At 37.1% G+C, this 23,338-nt stretch overlaps 1 protein-coding gene across 1 annotated transcript; it reads right to left on the bottom strand.

The window, feature by feature from the left end:
* Window positions 1-309: 309 nt before the first annotated feature.
* On the bottom strand, window positions 310-23,014 carry LOC134798229 (G-protein coupled receptor dmsr-1-like). Its single transcript, XM_063770602.1, has 6 exons — window positions 22,574-23,014; window positions 12,214-12,372; window positions 10,794-10,930; window positions 10,162-10,264; window positions 4,481-5,052; window positions 310-698 (listed from the first exon to the last, which is right to left on the bottom strand). Exons 1-6 carry the CDS (start codon window positions 22,892-22,894, stop codon window positions 677-679), a joined length of 1,314 nt encoding a protein of 437 aa, XP_063626672.1. The 5' UTR covers window positions 22,895-23,014; the 3' UTR covers window positions 310-676.
* Window positions 23,015-23,338: the final 324 nt, after the last annotated feature.

Raw genomic sequence — 23,338 nt, 5'->3', positions numbered from 1 at the left:
TGCATAAAAAGGTTTTAAAAGAAAGCAAACAATAGAATTTAAAATTAATATTTTAGGTCTGCTTAGTTGCCACTCTCAAGAATATAATCTCTTAATACTTATAGTAAATTTTAAGAATATTGAGATCTGTCAAAAATAAATCTACTTTAATATTCGTACCGAGAATAGATTCTGATCCAGGATCCAATAATGCAGCGGTCGGCAACAGGCGACCCGCAGGCCCCCCTGGCTATTTTGTATGTACGAGTAATATTGTCAAACGACTTTACTATTTCATATCTAGTGAATATCTAATTCATTTCCCGATAAAGTCACTCATATTAACAAAGTACGGCCCGCGTCAACTTCGTTAATTACTATGTGGCCCTTGGCTGCTAAAAGGTTGCCGACCGCTGCAATAATGTAACCACCAGACCATGCCACGGTTATTATCAAAAAAGTAAACAGATAGCTTTTGAATCGATATTAACTATTTCTGAGAATTACCCATTTATCTAGGTATCTGTTTAACAATTTGTCAATAAAAAATAGTTATTTCATTTGCACTTCAGCTACACAATTCATATGGTATACTTAGACGAATAATTATAGTAAATGACTAGTTATATAAAGACTAATGAAATATTTACAGAAATTGTTGCAAAATGCTTGCTCGTTTCTCTTGTACGATCTTCCCTCACGGAACCGAAGTTTTGGCTCTGAAATAATTAAAGCAACCAATTAAGAAAGTACTCACAACATACACGCGAACAGGCATCACACTTAATAATTATTCAACTTTCTCATTTTGTAGTTTAAAGGGGTTCCTCAACAACCAACCTACAACAACAACTTACTAACAAAAGATGTGTTATTAATAATCTAACAATATTTAAGCTTGTTTACTAGTTGGGTGAATTGCAGACAATATGTAAGTATGTAACTTTTAGCGTATTTAGTGTCCCGTGAAAACACGGAGGATTTAAAAATATATTTTGAGAATAATAAAGACACATCGGAGTTATGTTAATTTAATAAAAGTAATTATTTTGATTCAGATAAAATCCATCTTATAACAATTATAGCTTTGCTTTAATTTTTAGATGTTTTTCTATGATGCATGCAGTAACTTCACAACAGTATAATCATGTCCCAATGGCCTAGTTCTATTGAGGACGTTTGTTACGATTCATATTAGTTTCTTAAAAGTTTAATTGTAGATAATTAAGTCCTTATAAGTTCTTCTGTATGTTCACTAAGAATATATTTACTTTTATTAGGAATAATATGTCATTTTAGTATGAATACATACTGTCCCAACTTATACAACTTTCGTTACTCGGGTTTAGTTACGGAGGATTAATCCCAAAGATTGTTTAAAATATTATTTTTCACGCCACTCTTCGGAAATGTGGCAATAGATGGTCTAAAACCAAGCTGGAAAGTAGGCAATATTAGCTGTAGCACCTGAACCACCACTACCACAATGTTTCATTGTTATCATCATCTGTCATTGGTGACGGTTCGCTACAGCAATGAGTATTATTTAAAACATAAAAATCAATAAAAGTTCTTTTTGGCGCAACTTTTTCCTTCAAAAATAAAATTAGGTTATTTATAGGAACAATTTCTTGTTTAAAAAAAAGAAATGTCAAAACCATTCAGTTCTTTTTTTTTAACAATAATCCATTCAGTTCACGCTTAAGGCGTTTTTTACTTTTCTGTTTGTGTTTTTTTTTAGCAAAAACGCTTCTAAGTTTAGAGTCGGTTTGAAGCAAATAACAGAAAGGCGGGATCTGAAAATACTTACTGAATTGGATAGTGTAAATTATGTTTCACTAAAAATACAAGAAACACGTATCTACTCTCGCTATAAAAATGAGTTCTTCTAGTGAAGAAAATGATATTCTTAGCGCTGACGCCTACCGAAATTCAAAAGACAGCACAGACAGTGACTAGAAATTTGCTACCAGAGAAATCGCGGGCTAGTACTTATAGTTATACAAATGTTTTCTTATTTCCTCGCAGTAGTCGTGAAAAGCACTATGTAATGCCTCGGCCGGAAACGCTTAAGATGGACTCGTATTATTTGAACTCAAACGCACTCGTCCATCTTTTAGCGGTTTTCCGTCCTCTCCTACGATGTACTATAGTAGAATTACTTCTAATTACTCTGACAACACAGTGGCACAACTCTCAAATCGTTAAACACAGCGACACCCATTATATTTTTTCAACGAAATGGCTCATGGATGGATGTGTGGTGTTAAGGTTTAAAAATCTCAGGGTGAGTAACGGCGAGTTTCCCAGGCAAATAGTTTGATTATCGTACACAGCTCTATTCATAAGCGATTGTTTTTACTCTGCTTCCTACAAAATTACAAGGTTTTAAAACAACATATGACACGTTTGACGATAAATAATTTTTTAGGGTATGAATTCTCATACATTCTTCTCAGTTTCGTTATTTTTCGTTACGTAACGAAACTGAGCTTAGGTGTAAAATATACGCCACACACGCCGTTACAGCAATTATCAATTTCGTTTATTCTCAGTTTAGTTACGAAACCCAATAGATACCTACATTTTTTCTGCAATTCACCCAGTTATCAACTTTGATTATTATTACCTACTAACTATTAGTAAAACTGAGGAAACCTGAACGTAATCAATAATATTTCGCAATTCGTTAGTCTGGAAAGTTAAATATACCTATTCAAGCCCGCTTAGTTTAAAGTGATACTTGGAGATAAATGTGTTTTGTTTTGTTTGCGAATTTTGCGATCTACATGAATAGTATACTTAAATAGGTAATTTAAATAATGCTCAGCAAACACTGGCGTCGTTCATAACCGTACATATATATCAAACCTAACAAGACGTTGATAATCGATTGCTCTTCTCTGTCATTTTGTGACAGTGTTTGTTAGACAGAAAACCATTTACAGAGTTCGTAAGTTTTATGAAATAGGGTAAATATTTAAAGGCTTACATAGTGTATATACTGTGCATAATAGTTCAAGCCAAACCTTTATGCATTTCACATTTGTACTTATGAGGTGTTAAGGATTTTTTTAGCACATTTAAGAGAATATTTCAAGTATTGTGTAATTATTAGAAGCACATGCGAACCATTATTAAAAATTATGAGTGAGCAGTTTACCGCCGACACACATGGTCGCTATAAGATGTAGATAAAGCCGGCGCCATTTTTCACCTTTTATATATATATATATATAGATATATATATATGTATTATAACTATGGTTATAGTCCAAAGAGGTCTCTTTGATTTAATGGGGCTAAGGTTCGGTCCTTCGTTTTAGCACCCACGACAGTTGCATTTATTATTACAACAGTTAGAGCTACTGACTTGATTCTAATAGAATTTCATTGTTAGGTAAGTTTATCTTGTATCGTGGTGAATAATCACGTTGAAATATATATATGTCGGAGCGTGACTCCAGAAGGACGTATTGCAGCGTTACAGTTCATAATTTTAGACGCCTGTATAAAATCGATTAGCAATGTTTCTTGTTATTACTTGGTTGTAACGAAATTCCTAACGTAGAGAGTAACGCCATCTATTGGCGTGTTGTTGAGCTAAAATGACAGGTAGAAGGCTTTGGAACGTCAAGTGTTTTAACTTGCGTGAAGTTCGGCACGAGGTGGCATTTTTGTCGTTATGTGGGTAGACTGGTCGAGCAGGTTTGCCAACTTGACTTTGAGGCGGGAGCAGAGAGGCTCCGCCGCTGGTAGTTCTTCTAGATCGGACCGCGCTAGAGATTGGACGTTATCGTTAGCCATACCTCGTGCCTAACTCGCCACGTTCCTGAAGGCTTATACCTGAAGGATTATTCTGAAAGCTTATAGAATCCAACGTTCTTTAACCATTTAGCTAAGTGTTTTATTTCAAGTGTTATTTTAATTTCTTATGTTTCATTAGAAGCTTACTTTTGTGAAATAAAGAAAGGATGTGTTGTTTTGAAAAGATATGTCCCGTTGAGTTTGTTGCCGGTCCCATATAGGGCTAAATCTTCTCAGGTCAGAGGTGTAGGGTTGGACCGGCCTAGTCTGACTTGAATAAAGATTTGAACACGGTTTTATGTGATATTTTTATTTTCAAATCAATCCCTTGAAATAAAAATAGCAATTATTTATTTTTATCATTTAGTACTGAATTATAGTAGGCGCTAGTATGGTTAACGAGTCCGAATGTTTATTTTATGCACTGGTAGCAGTGGTAGCATACTAATTTAGCTGTGAAGTCAATACATCGAGATACTACGCCCATGCGCCCACCCGCCATTAGGACCATCGGTCTCCGACATATATATTTTTTCTCGTAATTGAAAACCCATTTTTATATCAACATCACGACCTTGAATATCAATTTAAAATAAATGAAACAGAACGAAACAGTTTTCTGTGAAATATCTTTATTATGCAGGAGGAGGATTATCTTTATGATTTAGTAGGTTATTAAAAATTTGAAACTTACGTTGTCTGGCCATCGGAGTGCGACGCGGTTGGTGGAGGCCAGCGATGCAGATGTGCGCGCCACATGAGCTGGCCGAACGTCATGCGGAACTGGCGCGACATCGAACAGTACAGCACGAAGTTGATGGCGCCGTTCAGCAGCGCCAGCGCGTCCATCAGCTCCCCGAAGAGATCGTAGCAGCGCTTGAAGAAGCAGCGGCCCAGCACACCGCTCAGCAACCCCAAAATACCCTGCGGAACTTCTGTTACCAGGAACAGCAACAAGACCGCTACCAGCATCTTGGTCGTCCTATCCGTCCGCTTATCTGCTTTGTACTGCCTCTTCATCATCTTACTATTAGTCGGACATGCGGAATAGACTCTGACTTTTTTTTGGTGCTGGTTCGCTCTGTACACTTCACGTATCAACCACAGACTGATCACTGTCAAGATGCAACAAGGTAGCAATTTAATGACCACTGCGTGCACCCAAAAGTTGATCTGATAAAGTTTTCCTTCTTGATCAGCGTCAACGTGGTATAGAATCATGGGACCCGTCGGCTCCAGTACAACAGCCGTATGGATGTCAAACACCTACAAGATAATTTCATAAATAAGATTTTTAGTCAAGTATAATTATAAATGTTCTTCTACCATAGAAAAATAAATAAGCTTAGTTATTGTTCTATGTTCTTACTTTAAATAGTAGATTGTCAACCAAGGGATGAAATTATGCCTTTCACCCGAGTTAAACACTCTACTTTTCATTTCGAATACCTACGAGGAAAGTAAAATGCATGTGTTTTTTTAAAACATGAGATAGAAGACATTTTTATAGCAGTACTTTTAATTAACAATTTGAGGGTACTTTTAACTAACAATTTAGGCAAAAGTACCGTAATTTCCCATACAACCATTTCCAGTCGCCGTTACGACGCGGTGTTGACACATCTTGTGTCGACACCGTCTGTTTCGGTCACAATTCCAGTCGCAGAGTCGTCGCCGTGTCGACACAGTTACCAGAAATGGGGAAGGGTCGACACATGACACAAAGTGACATAAAGTGTGGTCGCCGTGTGCACACATTGTTTCGGGTTTGCGACTACTTTATGCCAAAATCATTCGTTCATTCGTTCATTTTGTTCCTGTCAAAAAGAAACTGTCAGATGGAAAAATACTTAAATAAAAATAAGTGACATTAATACGCCATCTCTAAAACGGATTACAAGACGTAATTATATATTGTTTGCATTTATATTACAATAGGACTTAAATTATTATGGGGAATTAAAATGCTCGAGTGATTTGATAAACTAAGTGTAATATAATCAACGCGCCATCACATTGTTTTAGTTTAGCCGGAAATGAAATTGTTTACTTCTCAGTGCCTGTGTTCATAACTATATTATTTGAAGCATTTTTAGTACTTCGATGCGTATACTATACTTAAATAACAGAAATAACGCTTTACATACTACGAAACTTGTTAATTATGATGTATAAATATGGTTTAAGGCTGAGAAATATTGCAGTCACAAAGTAGTTGCAATGTTTCGACTTTGTGTCGACTCTGTGTTGACACATGACACGCGCTGTCAAAAGTAATAACAAAGTTACTGGATTTGCAAAATGGCTCCTTGTGTTGATTTGTTTTCAGATATTCTCAAAGTGTAAAAATGCCGTGGTCAGAGATGGGCATTAATCGATTAACTGTTTATTCGACTAATTAATGGAATAAAAAAAGTTAATTCTCAAATTTTAATCGCGATTAGTTTAGTCGACCTAACATAGATTGAAATTGAATTAATCTGAATATTAATCGAATAAATTATCGATTAAATCTCGATTGAAAGTTGACAGGGGGCCATTTTTGTACGTAAAAATAATAGAAATGTCTTGCATGCAGATGGTAGCTAAACACTTTGTCATAAAAGTCGAGATGGGTGTCGATATATAGGTTTTAGGGAGTGCCGATTTCGAAAATAATGACCATTTTGGAATCCGAAATGGCGGCCATGCACTGTGTCATAAAAGTCGTCATGGATGTCGTTTTATACGTTTTAGGGGGCCCCAATTTTGAAAATGATGACCATTTTGGAATCCAAAATGGCGGCCATGCACTATGCCATAAAAGTCGTAATGGGTGTCGTTTTATAGGTTTTAGGGGGCCCCGATTTAGAAAATGATGACCATTTTGAAATCCAAAATGGCGGCCATGCACTATGTCATAAAAGTCGTCATGGGTGTCGTTTTATAGGTTTTAGGGGGCGCAGATTTCGAAAATGATGACCATTTTGGATTCCAAGATGGCGGCCATGCACTATGTCATAAAAGTCGTCATGGATATCGTTTTATAGGTTTTAGGGGGCGCAGATTTCGAAAATGATGACTATTTTGGATTTCACTTTTATGACAAAATACGTATCCGCCATCTTGGATTATAAAATGATCATCGTTTTCGAATTCTGCACTCCCTAAAACCTATAAATCGACATCCGTGACGACGCAAGTTATCTTTATTTTCAGATCTAACAAATTGCTACAGAATACAAAGGACAAAAAAGAAGCGAGGAGGTAATGAAACAAGCAAAAATACAGATGATTCCTCGACGCAATTGGGTGATTCTTAAATTGTGTCCAGATTTTTTTTTGTCATAAAAGTTTTTATTTTTCACATATTAATTACTCTCACAAGTTCCGTGACATTTCGACCTTGTAATTTTTTAAGTAAATGTTTTTGTTTATCTATGAGGATCTCACTAGAATAGTATAATCAAGGTATGTTTATATTTGATGAATGAAATAGTAACGCAAAAAAAAAATATATTTGTGTCTTATATTCCTGCCGAAGACTTTTATTTTACCTTTTCCTTCTACACAAGTTTGGCCAAGTAATAAGAATTTAGGGCTCTCAATTTTATTTTGACTTCTACAACAGTAAAGCTACGAGGCCATGATTGGTATCGTTTTAGTATAAATTCGCAGTAGGTACCAAATTTAGTTAAGGTATCACATTGACACCATTCCGAAGTAAAAACATATAAACTTATTAAAATACTTTCTTTTAAACTCCTCTTCACGCTTAAACTGATGAACAGTTTTAATTTAAATTTGGTACACATATATTTTGAGTCCCGAGACAGGATATAATAAGTTATCTCAAAAATCATCCTTTAAAGGTGTGAAATGAGGTGTAGGGGGGAATTCAGAATTGACTTCTTGAAGTTAATACTGTTTAAGTTTAGGTTTGAAGTCATGTTTTTTCATCATTTTTAACTAAATTAAAGATGTAGACCATCCCAAATTTCATATAAATCGGTTCAGCGGTTATTGATTTCCCGTACAAATTTCCACGCCACTTTTCACACCTTCAAAAGATGATTTTGGTTATAAGATCTATCCTATGTCCTGTTCCGGGACGCAAACTATTTCTATACCAAATTTCAACGAAATCGGTTCAGCGGTTAAGCGTCAAGAGGAGTTTCAAAAAAACCGGCCAAGTGCGAGTCGGACTCGCGTATTAAGGGTTCCGTACATTAAGTCCGACTCGCGCTTGACTGCACATTTCTAATAGGTTTTCCTGTCATCTATAGGTAAAGAACTATTTTGTGTATTCAGACGGACATACATACAGACGCACGAGTGATTCTATAAGGGTTCCGTTTTTTCCTTTTGAGGTACGGAACACTAAAAATATTTTTTTTTATTTTATGGAATGGTGTCAATGTGATACCTTAAATGGATTCAGCACCCCAGATTTATACGAAAACGATACCAAACACGGCCTAGCACCTTCACTGATATAGATATATCAAGATAAAATTGAGAGCCCTAAATAAACTTTCAAGAGCGGATATCTCAAAAACTATTCAACATATCGAAAAAATTGACGGAATAAACTTGTAACAAATTAAATTAACTTTCATTTTGTATAAGTGGCCATGTCGCTGAGATGCATAGTTTCCGAGATATAATCGAAAAACCGGAAAATGGGACCTTCAAAGCCCCCTCTCTCCCCCCTGCTCAAGGGCTACGGCCGGGGACTTTTGATATGTTCACCTCCTAACTTGTCAAACCGAGTTACGGAGTCAAAAATTGTGTTCCGAGCATTTCCCTCTACAACTTTTGGAGCATTCGTTGCCTGACCTAAGTAGCTTATTGCATTTCTTTAAAAACTTTTTTGTAAAAGGTTGACGGGTGTTGGGTGTTTATATGGTTTCGGTCGATTATTATCATTTGCATTGCCCATGATGACTTACTAGAATTACGAGCACACGAGACACTAATAGTAGTTTGACAAACCTTGGTTTTCAAGAGGTATTTTATATTGACATTTGCTGTCACAAATTTGCTGTCAGATTTAGTCGCAAACCGCACGCAAAGTGCACACAAATGTGTCGACACCTTGTTACGGAAAAGTGTAGACACGGCGACGACACTTTGTTTCGAAACAATTCTAGACGGGTGCATTACATTTGTTATAATTACTTTTCATATATTATAGTTTGATATATCGTTATTTTGAATAACGTAATAAACGGCATACTGCCGTAATACCTAATTAACGGTTTTCATAATGTTATTATTGGTATAATGGTCATAAGGTATATTTACACTTCGTCTAATAAACATTGCCATAATTATTACATACTCTAAAACATATTATTTGTTATAACAAGTGACATCACATAATTATTTATGTGGCATAATAGTTGCATGACATAAATGGGTTAGGTTAGGTTGGAACTGTGACTCCGCATAAACGAATAACTACCTAACAAAAGGAGGGTTAGGTTAGGTTAGAACTTTGACCCTCCGTAGAATAAAATACTCTAGGAAAAAAAGTGGTTTAGGTTAGGTTTGAACTGCGGCCCCCGCAGAACGAAAACCGTGAAAAAATTGGTTAGGTTAGGTTAGAACTGCGGCCTCCCTAGAATAAAATAGCTAGCAAAAGCAGTAGGTCTGCGTACTAGTTATAAAAAGTATGTAAAATTTACGTTATCAGTAAATGAAATATGACAAAAAATTTTATACAACATATGTAATTATACTTGATAAAATTGTATGAAGTATTACGTTATACAAAAATATAATATAACAAATGTCATTATAAAATATGTCTATATATTATTTGAAAATTATATTACTTTAGGCATTATATCAATGACAGTTTAGATGAAATCACAATATAATAAAGGAAACGTATAGTAAAAATTACATTATAACATATAATAATATATCAAGTGGCGTTATAACAAATGTATGATAGTTTTTTTATAATTATATTAAGCATTACACACCCATTCTAGACACATTGTGTGGACTCTGTTACGACACATCTGACATTTAGTTACCACTTTGTGATTCTGCGACTGGAATGGTTATATGGGTTATGTAATGGGGAGATAAATATCAGAATGTTAATTGACAAATTGTATTCCATTTAAATCCAAATTTCAATTGTTTATCGCAAAAAATTAATATAGTCGTATTTGGAATGTAAAATGCTCTAGTGCAGAAACGTATCATTTTCTGCACACCTTTTAGAACAACAATTACCCTCTTTCAGAGCATGAGAAATGTAAATGTTTTTACTTCACACGTCGTAATACATTTAAGCCGGTCGTATGTTTCATTTCAACGGATTGTTAAATTTTGCGTACCAAAAAGCATTATGAAAATTGGGTTGGCATTTGCTCTTACCATATAGGTCGGAATACAGAGTATAGGCGGTAAAATAAAACTGCTTAGTATGGCTGTGCTGCATCGCTTCTCTGTGCATAAAATGTGACTCATATCCGAATACCTGCAGAGCAAAAAGTTAAATGTATGTAGTGGGAGTACTCTACGGTAATAGGCTGTAATAGATATGTCGGCGGCCGATCGTAAGATCAGGCATATCGTGAAATTCCTAGGCATATCGTGAAACGTGAAAATCTTTGATTCGTTCCCTGAGTCGACGGAGCCCCGCTACGCGGGGCTCCTATTTCTGGGCAGTTTGCCCTTCGGGCATCTGAAGCAACCTAACGAACCTATCCTACCTATGTATTGGTTTAATGTGACTATCGTCAAAACATTACACAGGAACATTCCGATCTGCCTGATCTTACGATCGGCCTACGACAGATATAATGGATGACAACGATTTGAGCACTTTTATTTGCGTTACCTTAACACGTCATAAATCAATTTTACCGCGCTACCGATGTTATTATTCGGTAACCATTCAATTAATTGCCTGTTTAATGTTAGGTAATAAATCACGAATGTTCCAATTTCTATCTCTTATTGAACTCACATATAGATTAATGGAAATGGAGTATAAGATTACGTACTTGATAGCGACATATCTCCACATAGCGAGGGACAGCGTGAGGCATATGGAAGCCGTGTGGAAGATTTGTGCGAAATGCATGTGGAACAGAAGGTACGCCGCCCACTTGTACGGCATTTCCCGTTGCCCCGGTAAAACCTGGTAAACATAATATAGACATGTTATAATTTCCAATTAAGTTTAATCTTAACATAGTGCCTATCAGGTAACGAGCCCATTCGCCGATTACAGAGTGATAAGATAAGCCTTTAATAATGAAAGTTTCCGTTAAATGTAACCTAAGACAGACCAGGAATCAGATAGGTACTTGTTAAATCCCTCTTTAGTTTGGTAGGTTTTATATTCATTGTTATAACACAAAGATATCATAATAATTCAGACTGTATGGAAACATATCATCTAATTGTTCCGGAGGCCGGTTTTTCTTTTTCAGTTGTTCCATTACAACGCTAGACAGTAAATATGATATATAATAAACAAGGACCTGAGGAAAACAAATTACTCGTGAACAAAGGCGTTTCAGCGCAGATTCCAAGAAAAGTTGACAGGCATCTGTGCTAAGTGACAGTATTGTACATAGGTATTTATCTACGGATGCGACAGCTGTGAACTTTAGGAGGACTGTTACATTTTTGGGTCAATTGAAATTGACCGACCGTTAGCAAAGATCTACGTTTTAGCTTGGGCGAAATTGCTTTCGTATTTAGCAATTCTCATTTGATTTTGGTGATATTTTGTGAGCAGGTTCAATAATTAAGTAGATTTATTTTGTACATTCAGTGAAGCGCTGGTGGCCTAGCGGTTAGAGCGTGCGACTTGCAATCTGGAGGTCGCGGGTTCAAACCCCGGCTCGTACCAATGAGGTTTTCGGAACTTATGTACGAAATATCATTTGATATTTACCAGTCGCTTTTCGGTGAAGGAAAACATCGTGAGGAAACCGGACTAATCCCAATAAGGCCTAGTTTACCCTCTGGGTTGGCAGGTCAGATGGCAGTCGCTTTCGTAAAAACTAGTGCCTATGCCAATTCTTGGGATTAGTTGTCAAGCGGACCCCAGGCTCCCATGAGCTGTGGCAAAATGCCGGGACAACGCGAGGAGGAAGAGATTTTGTACATTCAGTTTTTGAAATCGAATCAAAATGGCAAAGCCATACGCTCACAGCGCCACGAGTATATAAAAAAAGAAAACAACGGAAACCTTATTTATAGGATCACTTGTTGCCCGTTTGTTAACAATTTGAAAATGTGTCGTTAACTTGAAAATCGACAGTTAGTAGGGGCATGAACAAAGGGCACCCACAAGGCACCTGTAATATGTACCTGTAATCGACGAATCTTGAGCCACTTGACATTGACAGTCATGACTATCAGCTTGAAATTCAACCGTTGGGAAGGAATGGTATGAACTAGGGCACTCACCAGATACCTGTAGACGGCGAAGGGCACGTACTCCAGCATGACGAACACGTCGGCCACGGCCAGCCACTTGAGCAGCCGGTTGATGGGCGCCGCGGCCAGGTCGCGCCGCGTCAGCACCGCCACGTTCAGGGCGTTCGCCAGGCTACCAAAGACACATACCTGCAAAGGTAAAGGATTAAGGTTGACTCGGGCTAGACCGAGCCGGAGCTTCTGGCGCGTGATTTTGTATGGAAAGCACCACGGTAGCACCACGTGATCACCGATCAACCGAGTCCGAGACCGTTGACCGTTGACCGTTGACCGAGTCAACCTAATATATTCTATTAAAATGAGTTGATGACTACGAGTCGGGTATATCAAATGTAGAAGTGATTTATTTACTCGTTTATTGTTGTATTTTTGCCTTCTAAATGTTGTCGATGCAAAAGTGGAAGTCTGTGCCGACTGTGCAACATAACCTAAAGGGGCCCACAGATTACAAGTTCGCCGGACGATAGGTATCAGTTTGTCAGTTGTTTGGAACTATCACCTTTTGCGATTAACTGACAGGCTGATATCGTCCGGAGAACTGGTAACCTGCGGGCCCCTTAAGATATTCACAGACCAAAGTTATTTACACCCCTTGCCTTTTAAGACCCCCTCGCAATGCTTAAGATTAGAATCCTAAAATAGACTTGTAAATTCTTACGCGTGAACTCGGAACTCAAAGTCAGCGCTTATAAAAAACTAAGTTTGCTCTCGGGTCATAAGACTCATAAGTCATTTTATTTTCTCCAACGCTTTCAAATACTGAACAAGAGCTTAAATTTTCATCCACATTTATTTACACTGAGCTGTAACAACTTCCCTCTTTATATAAAAGCCTTTTCTAATATATTTAACCATTATTAATGAATGTCCGAGGTGAATGCTTGCTAAAGCTAACTTGATGAAACCAAACAACTTCTAAATGATGGATGCGAATTTTTACCTCTAACATTGGGTCGAAGTAACCCTTTAGTGGATAACGGCAAGATATTTGCCGTCATACCACTCAGATATTTTATTTTTTTTCTCAATGAACGTGTTGTTAGTTAACATAAATTTTGGTTCGCATAAGAGAATATACTCGTACCAATCTACGAAAAAACGGAGAGCTGATAAACATTATTCCATCCCTTGTTAAATGATGATTCTTAGGCCTGAACTTAGATTTTTAACTATTGGCTACATTTGAACAAACATGTTTGTAAATAAAATTTTCTTTGCTGGATTTATCCGATAGTCACAATTCTCTAGTTTCAGAGACAAGTTTGGCGATATAAAGTTTAAAGAAAAAAAATCTGTTATTTGAGAATTAAAAAAAATGAAGACGGCAATATATTTGCCACTATCCGTTAAGTGTCTGGTGTTTATTAAAGGAAAGGGTAGGTTAGGCTACTATTGTTCTTGTTTTATATATGGAGCAATAGCTTAATTCAATACTTCAAATTATTACATGCTAGCAACCTATCCACAGTTTTGCTGGGATTACAATACCTACCTATACTTGGAAATAATATACAATACCTACATATAATAGTATATACTAGCAAAAAGCAGAACTTTGTAAGGGCTCGCGGAGTTTTTCTACCTAAACGTACCAGACCGCGACTTTGATCCAATCCGATGCTTATTCCATGTTCGATCGAGTGGGTACGTAATAAGTCAGTTAAGAATGCAGCTATAAGTGAGAGCAAGAAAGAAATATACTAACCGGACTCCGGTTGCTGTCCGGTAATATACAATTTCATAAGCGCTTATTACATCCTACATAGTCGCCCAGTACTTTTTATAAGGAAGCCAACTTTCTTTCCTACATAATGTTGGGTCAGCGAGCCAATGTCCTTGAATTTATTTTTGCGTACTGCTCTATCTTGGGTATTGCTCTTCTAAGTGCTCATTAAGACGTGTCAGATGACCAAAACAGCGTGTGCCTATGTTGCACCAAACCTGAGTTCCAGTAGGTACAGCCAGGGTTCAGTATTAGCTCTTCTTGGGTACTAATCTCCTAAGTGCTCATCAAGACTAGTCGGATGACTAAAACAGCGTGTGTCTATGTTGCAACAAACCTGAGTTCCACTAGGTACTGCCAGGATTCAGCATCAGCTCTATCTTGGGTACTGCTCTCCCAAGTGCTCATCATGACAAGTCGGATGACCAAAACAGCGTGTGCCTATGCGGCACCAAACCTGAGTTCCAATAGGTACAGCCAGGGTTCAGCATCAGCTTTATCTTGGGTACTATTCTCCTAAGTGCTCATCAAGACGAGTCGGATGACTAAAACAGCGTGTGTCTATGTTGCAACAAACCTGAGTTCCACTAGGTACTGCCGGGGTTCAGCATCAACTCTATCTTGGGTACTGCTCTCCCAAGTGCTCATCATGACGAGTCGGATGACCAAAACAGCGTGTGCCTATGTGGCACCAAACCTGAGTTCCAATAGGTACAGCCAGGGTTCAGCATCAGCTTTATCTTGGGTACTATTCTCCTAAGTGTTCATCAAGACGAGTCGGATGACTAAAACAGCGTGTGTCTATGTTGCAACAAACCTGAGTTCCACTAGGTACTGCCAGAGTTCAGCATCAGCTCTATCTTGGGTACTGCTCTCCCAAGTGCTCATCATGACGAGTCGGATGTCCAAAACAGGGTGAGTCTATGTTGCATCAAACCTGAGTTCCACTAGGTACAGCCAAGATTCAGCACCAGCTCTATCTTGGATACTACTTTCCTAAGTACTCATCAAGACGAGTCGAATGACCAAAACAGTGTGTGCCTATGTTGCACCAAACCTGAGTTCCAATAGGTACAGCCAGGGTTCAGCATCAGCTTTATCTTGGGTACTACTCTCGTAAGTGCTCATCAAGACGAGTCGGATGACTAAAACAGCGTGTCTATGTTGCAACAAACCTGAGTTCCACTAGGTACTGCTGGGGTTCAGCATCAGCTCTATATTGGGTACTGCTCTCCCAAGTGCTCATCATGACGAGTCGGATGTCCAAAACAGCGTGTGCCTATAGACCTTCATAGACACACGCTGTTTTGGACATCCGACTCGTCATGATGAGCACTTGGGGGAGCAGTACAACTTATTTGAACCTGTACAAAGGTACTTGAGCTCGTCATAATTTAATAGAAATTTAAAAAAATCGCTCCCCCTTATAAGAAAAAATAAGATAATTATGTTCGACCCGACTCCACCCCAAAATCGTCTTACGTAATAAATGAATGGCACCAAAACTGTTTCTCGAACTGAAAATACCCGGTTTAAGTTTGCTAACACAAAATGACTGATCAGTTCATCAGCGTCACAAAACTTTAACACAAAACATTAGAAGTAAATTGACCTCCGCAATCAATATACAGCAAGATTGATTGTACTAGTAGGTACCTAGGTATTCACAGAAACTTAATTGCTAAATTGGGAATCAAACCAAGCGAAGCGAGGTGAGTGGGTCTGAATCCAAAATTTTAATCGTTGTTAATAGCGGAAGCGCCATCGACTTTATTGAAATTGAAAACACCACATAGGTACCTATCGTCGTCTGAGTACCCACAACACAAGCCTTCTTGAGATTACTGTGGGGCTTAGTCAATTTGTATAAGAATGTCCAATATTTATTTATTTATTTATTTACTACTAACGCCATCTGTTAGAGAATTAAATAATTAACATTAGCACGAATGTTAATTCATTATTTTGCCAACAGATGGCGCTAGTAGTAATACAAAGTGTTATTACTTTATTTTATTTTTTTAGGTTTATATAATGATATTAGCTGTTGCCCGCGACTTCGTCCGCGTGGACTCTTATCTTGAACATTTTACATCTTGAGTACCTATAATTTTCATCGATGCAAACTTTATAATACAAATTTTTAATATAATGTTAATGCCCTTTTACCAAGTTTGAAGTTCCTAGCTTGAAAGCTTGAAAAAAAAAATGTTTGATATTTATACAAACTTTCAACTCCTTTTGCACCACATTAGGGAATAAATTTTCAAAAACGCTGAAATTAGTTTTCTTGTAATTTAATTTAATACCTTTTTGCAAAATTTCAAGTTCCTAGCTTAAAATAAATTTTGCACCCCAAGACGAACTTTCATCCCTCTTTTAACACCCTTAGGGGCAGAATTTCCAAAAACGTTGCAATTACTTTTTTTTTGTAATCAACTATTACGCCTTTCTAAGAAGTTTCAAAGCATTTGTAATGGATTCAAACTTTCAACCACTTTTTAACCCTGTTAGGGGATGAATTTTACAAAACGCTGAAATCATTATTCCTATCTTTTAATAATATCCCCAAATACAAAGATTCAAGTCCCGCGTTCGAATAAAAATTTGATATCCATACAAACTTTCAACCCCTTTTTCACCACCTCAGAGGATGAATTTTCAAAAACGCTGAAATTATTTTTCTTGCATTTTAATTTAATACCTTTTTGCAAAGTTTCAAGTTCCTAGCTTAACATTAAATTTGCACCCCAAGACGAACATTCATCCTCTTTTTAACTCCCTTAGGGGTTGAATTTCCAAAAACGTTGCAATCGTTTTTTTTTTTGTAATCAGCTATTATGCCTTTCTAAGAAGTTTCAAAGCATTTGTAATGGATTCAAATTTTCAACCGCTTTTTAACCCTGTTAGGGGATGAATTTTACAAAACGCTGAAATCATTTTTCCTGTCTTTTAATAATATCCCCAAATACAAAGATTCAAGTCCCGCGACTCCCGCGTTCGAAATTTTTTTTGATATCCATACAAACTTTCAACCCCTTTTTCACCACATTAGGGAATGAATTTTCTAAAACGCTGAAATTAGTTTTCTTGTATTTTAGTAATATATCTTTTTACGAAGTTTTAAATTCCTAGCTTAAAATAAAACTTGAACCCCATACAAACTTTCATCCGCTTTTTAACCCCCTTAGGGGTTGAATTTCTCAAAATTGCTTCTTATCTCTACACACACTACACACACACACTTTATAAATGTAATCTAGTGTGCAAATTTCAACTTTCTATCTTTTGTAGTTTCGGCTCTGCGTTGATGAATCAGTCAGTCAGGACTAGAGATGCACCGGATATCCGGTTACTATCCGGTATCCTGCCTATCCGGCCCTCTTTTTACTATGCGGCCGGATACCGGATAGTCTCCTACTATCCGGCCGGATACCGGATAGTAATTTTGCTTAATTTTGGAGTCAACAAATTGGATTTAAGAAACAGTGACGGTCATAATCGTACTCGTTTATTATTTTAAAACATTTTAAACATTCCACTATTGCACGCGCACTCATTTTCGAACCTAGAACTGAGTTCACGCGAACTTTCACTACGAAACAGATCAAAGCCTGCACAATGCGCACCTGAAAAACCGAAATGTAGGTATAATTTCGCCGGCCGAATATTCGGCGGCCGGATACCGGAAATACCGGCCGATGATCAGGCCGAATATCCGGTTTCCGGTATCCGGCCAAACAACTATCCGTTGCATCTCTAGTCAGGACACTTGCATTTATATATCTTCGTAATTAGCATTCCCCACCAGGGGCCATAGTTCACGTCGGCTACGTTATATTTTAATTTTGATCCCATTTTTGTAAATAGCGTCCCACAAAACCATGGAAATGATACCCATATTGATATTTTGAAATTTCAACCCCATTGCACCCCCACCAGGGGGATGATTGTTCACTTAATTCGGCTACGTTAATTTTAATTTAGATGCCATTTTTGTTATTAGCGTCTCAAAATACTATGAAAACGATACCCATACTGATATTTTGAGATATCAACCCTATTGGTGACTTTTCCCCCTCTTAGGGGTTCAATTTTCAAAAAACCTGAAACAGGTGTTTACTCATTTATCTTTAGGAATACTCTTGTGAAATTTGGAATAAAATAGTCTAACTAATCTTGTTTCCCCATACAAACTTTGGACCCCCATTTCACTCCTTTAGGGGATGAATTTTGAAGAGTCCTTTCTTAGTGGACCCCTAGACCTTATAAGGAATCTAGTTGCCAAATTTGGACTTTCTAGTCCCAGCGGTTTGGGCTGTGCGTAGATTTAAGTCAGTCAGTCAGGTCTTTCACGTTTATACAGGGTTACTTTTTTACCAGTACAATAAATCAACATACGTAATTGTTGCCAATAATAAAAAATACCAGCATTCTTTGTTACTACTATTTGGGAACAAAAAAACAAAAATACTAATGCCCGAACTTATCCGCTAAAGTACTAGAAAATGTGGATGCCTTACGCATCAATTAGCAAACGCACGAACTGGCAACTGTTTGTTTACGTCATCGCGCGCGATTTAGCGAGCGGCGGCGGCGTATTGACATAAAAAAATACTACTTGATCCCAATTCTTCCTTCATACTTGCATGGGCTTAGGACCGTCAAAATGAAGATGTTGCTTTGTGTGAAGTATGACAAAAGGTCTCGAAATCTGATAAAATTACGAAGTAAGTCTGCAACATTTTTCATTGAGGCGTATTTAAAAAATTGGAATACAATGATTGAAATCTACCCTACATACCTAATTAATGGAGTCCATTTCTCGTACTAATTCACATACTTAAGTAAATGTTCAAAATGCTGTCCGTGGTTTTGTAAACAAAGCCGTGCCCGTTTTTGTACGTTTGCTTCGATTCTTTCCAAGTAATTTTCACGTTTAATTTCGTCAAACGCACTTATTATTTATTACGGACTAGTCTGTCTTATCGGTCAAAGGGTTGCACTTTGCATTCGCAGTTTCCCGGATGCTTTGTTGTTGATGGTTATTTGTAAGATAAGTGAGAGTTAAATAAAACGGGAACAAATAACACAAACGTATTTTTGAAGGAAATCAAGAAGTGACGTGACAACACATGTCACTAAGAACAGAAAAATAAAACCTATCTAATGAGGTTGCGTTCTTAGTCTCCAACAGTTGTCAAATCGTGCGCCGCCGGCCGCTCGCCCCGCCCCGCCCCTTTTACCTCATACCGTTGACACCTTGTAATTAGTGCAACCAGAAGTTACTAAATTGGTGAAGGATAAATTAATTAATGCGAAATAAAAAAAAAAATTTTTTTTATTTGTGCGTTGTGATCTATTATCGATACCAATGATGTGGTAAAATTTATTGTACCGGTAAAAAAGTAACCCTGTATATATAGATTTTTATGTTTGATAACACATCTAGACATAAATTTAAATTACTATGTTAAATCTCAAACCTAACAGTGCAGTAGTTTTTCCGTAAAGTGTACCACAAGAATGCATAGTTTGTCGAATAGTGATAGGGCTCGCTTCGCTCGCCCTAATTAAAAATATTATAAATAGAATGAACAAATCTTTTTAAGTAAAATAAAGGTTTTAATTATTTCTTATCATTCTATTGGTTTTTAATTTATTCATTTTAGATACTTCATACCACCCGTAGTTCCCCCGGCAAACTGACATGACGGTCTTGTCACTTACTGCCCTTGGCTGATAGCGGCAAACATATTGCCGTCTTATAATTCAGAAACCCCGAAATAATATATATACCTATTTCTCTTTCTCAAAAATCATAAAAAAAAAAATCATGCTGGGGGTCTGTTTTTGAATTCCGATCGCTCGATTTCGTCACTCGAAAATCGGTGGAAAACGGCAAAATGCTAATTTTTGAAATACGAGCAATAGAAGTTGGGAATCGAGTGGTATTGACCATTCGTTTTCAATTCTATTGGTAGAATTTAAATGCCTAGTAGTGGAGATATTATTGAACGAAATACACGAAACCGAGCGGTCGAAATTCAAAAATCGGGCCCCTGTGCGTATCGTTAAAGTTCTCGATTCATTGCTACAAAAAAATAATGGTCAAAGGGTTAAACAGGAAATGAGCAGAAAATTTTAAGATTAATTAAAGTCTATTAGCTATTACCTACTCATTATTTAGCTAGCAGCATTAATTAGCTACTTTGTCCATATCCGTGTATTTAAAATTCGTATTTGCGACTTGGATTAGGTTAAAAATTATGAAATCACAATTGGATCTAATTATTCTAAATGTATACGTTATAAATTTAAAATAAAAATATGTGGCGTTCCTTGCCTAAAGAGTCCTTATGCTCCATGTGCATAAGGACCCAGAGCCATGGAAAGTTACATAATATATTTATTTCCAGTTTACGTTACAAGCACATGATATTATTTTACAGTAAAGTTTTAAAATCTAAATGTTAAAGCCTAAGATTAACGGTAGTCTCCACACTAAGCAAAGCCTGTCTCGTGGTTACCCTGATTTACCAATCCAATTTTGTTATTTCAAAACCAATGTGCTAATTCATTAAGATTGCTATTAAACCTACAAAGCCTTCGGCTTTCTCTTACAAAATAATATATAAAGTAATCCTTTTTGATCGTTCAATACAGGATTATCTATTGGCACAGGCGTGGGCGTTCACAATCGAGCCATGACGGTCAACATGAATTAGTCGTCAATTAGTAAATTGTCCCGCAACATGACACCAAGTGTCCGAAACCCAACCCGGGTGTGTTTGTCGTTCCGTTCTGGAGAGTTTTGTTATCCTTACTTTGAAAACTCAGGCAATTATGACTCATGTAATTCTATATTTTAGGAAGAATTTATAACATACCTTGGGTGACTAATGTATGAATTCTTTAATCAGTATAATTTTCTTACAAAACTGTTACTTATTAAATTGAGGGTGTTATCCGAATTTATTATGTACTTTACTATACTACTTACTTACTTGTATATTCGAGTGTTATATTTTTATTGTTTTGTTTTTTAATAATACATTTATAAATTAGAGATAAAAGAATAAACCGTAGATATACAATTATACATATTGAAAACGCGATAAAATAGCTCAGTACTCCTAGTGTAAATTTCTTTCGATAGCGTGACGTGACGTACGCGTTTGCGTTAAGACGAAACAGGAGCTGAGTTTTAAATATTTTAGGTAAATATACCCGTCTCGCTAACGGAAGTGGCACCTAAAAGTAGTGCGATAAAGACAAGGCGAAAAATCCTGCGTAAAAATCTCAAAAATCGAGGTTTCGTACTCCTCTGTTTCCTCCTCCAAAACTTAACCAATCCTAACCAAATTTGGAAATCTAAATGATTATGAAATTATCTGTGTCGGACCGTTTTGCTTTTTTGGCTAATTGATATCAGTTTTGAATGCCACGTCTCTCATTGCGGCATAGTCAATTAGGCCATTTTGGCAAAAAGCAAAACGGTCCGACACAGATATTGACAATATTCATCTGTGTTGAAAAAATCATTGCTCTAGCTTCAAAAACTACGGAGGAAAACGAGGAGTACGTTTGTATGGAGAAATGACCACTCCCGTTGGCTCTTAAGTGTCATTTTGTATGGGATTTTGAATTTCCAAAACTTCCCGCTTGGCGCGCTGTTCAAAATCTCATACAAAAATAGACATTACGCAAACGCGAACGCTCGTCACGCTATCGAATGAAATTTACACTTAGGGCTTGTGCACAAATCACGCGAGGTTCGATAGGGGGGTTGGGGGTCACGAAAAAATCCCGACGTTGGGGGAGGGGAGGTATAAGGAGACCTCACGTGTATTTTTCTACAGTTAACGAGACTAGGAAAAAATACATTCCACATGAGAAGATACTTTTTCTCAGTTTCGTTAAACATAAATTCTTACTCCGCACTTGAAAATAGTGAATCTATTTTACGAAATTTTGGAGCGCGTGGCCTTGACCGGTCGGATATAAAAATTCACGCGAGGTTATGTGGGGGAGGGCGGGTTGCCAAAAACCTCACGAAATATCACCAAGGGGGAAGGGAGGGGTTAAAAAGTAGCCGAAAACACCTCGCGTGATTTGTGCACAACCCCTTAGGGATGAACCACTTCCCTACCTCTACCTCGGAACCTACCTACCGGAAGTAGGTAATACATTTTGTTTATTACTATTGCATATAAAATCTGTCCTCTTAATGATTACCTATTTGCGCCAAGGTGAAACCAAGCGGAACTTTCCGTTTACTTAATAGGTTATTCGCAACATTAACATAGGATAGTTGTATCGTGGCTTTAACTAAAAAACACGATAAAAGAAGTAGGTATGTTGTAAATAACCTAATTAAGAGATTTGTTGTTCCCTTATGACGTAGATCGGGAATTATTAAATGATTATTGGTTGTTAGATACTTGAATTATTATTTTTTATGAGAACGTGAAGCTACCGAAGGTACGTGTACTTATAATAAAATCATGCGTTGCATTGGTGTTTGTGAAAATTACAAATAAATAAATGCTAACTCTTACGAATCAGCCGGTGAATAGATAATTCTTAATATTCAAAATTACTTACAAGCAGGCTAAAGTATCCATGCCAGCCATTATACGCCAGTACGACATCGCGGAAGCCGCCGGAACAGTAATTGCAGGAAATTTCTGAAGATTTTGTCAGGTTCAGCTTGTTCCTCAACCCATCTACCAACTTAACTATTGCTCCAAAATCAAGATGTTCGTGTGTGGTATTCCGGGTTTGTACTCTCAGAGCGGAAAGAAACTGGGACAGATCGACGGTTGACCGATTATTGTCTGCATCGTCGGTCGCTATAAACATTTCCTGAAGGAGGCTAGAGAGCGTTTGTGTTAAATTCGGGGATGCTTCCACGTCCACTGCCATCTCTCTAATTGTATTGAATTAGATATACATTCAAGAAACATTACTTTAAGAATTCTGCTTTTGTTTTAAAACATTTTTTCACGAGGAGTTTTTCCGTAAAATCCCTGAAACAAAAATAGTTTTCAGAGTAAGACCAAAGGATACCTTAAAAAATAGATAGGTAAGTAACGGACAAATTATGTAGAAACTGTTAAAAGAGGGGGGGGGGGGGGGGGGGGGTAGTGGTAAAACCTGTAACAAACACGTAACGTATTATAAAAACGTGTAGCCCCATTCTTAACTCACAACATTTTTCTTGCTGGTAAAATGTTTCGAGTACAAAAGAAGTTTACTGTCTGATGAAACAGGGTGGTAATGTTTAGTAGTTAGAGCACAATACCTGCAATTAAGTAAACTTCCGGTCTCATCAACTGAACTAATACAATCACCAAAACGCCTACCATT

This window comes from Cydia splendana, chromosome 16 (assembly GCF_910591565.1).
Source record: "Cydia splendana chromosome 16, ilCydSple1.2, whole genome shotgun sequence".
NCBI classification, from domain to species: Eukaryota; Metazoa; Arthropoda; class Insecta; order Lepidoptera; family Tortricidae; genus Cydia; species Cydia splendana.
This window is presented reverse-complemented; position numbering and strand designations above follow the sequence as displayed.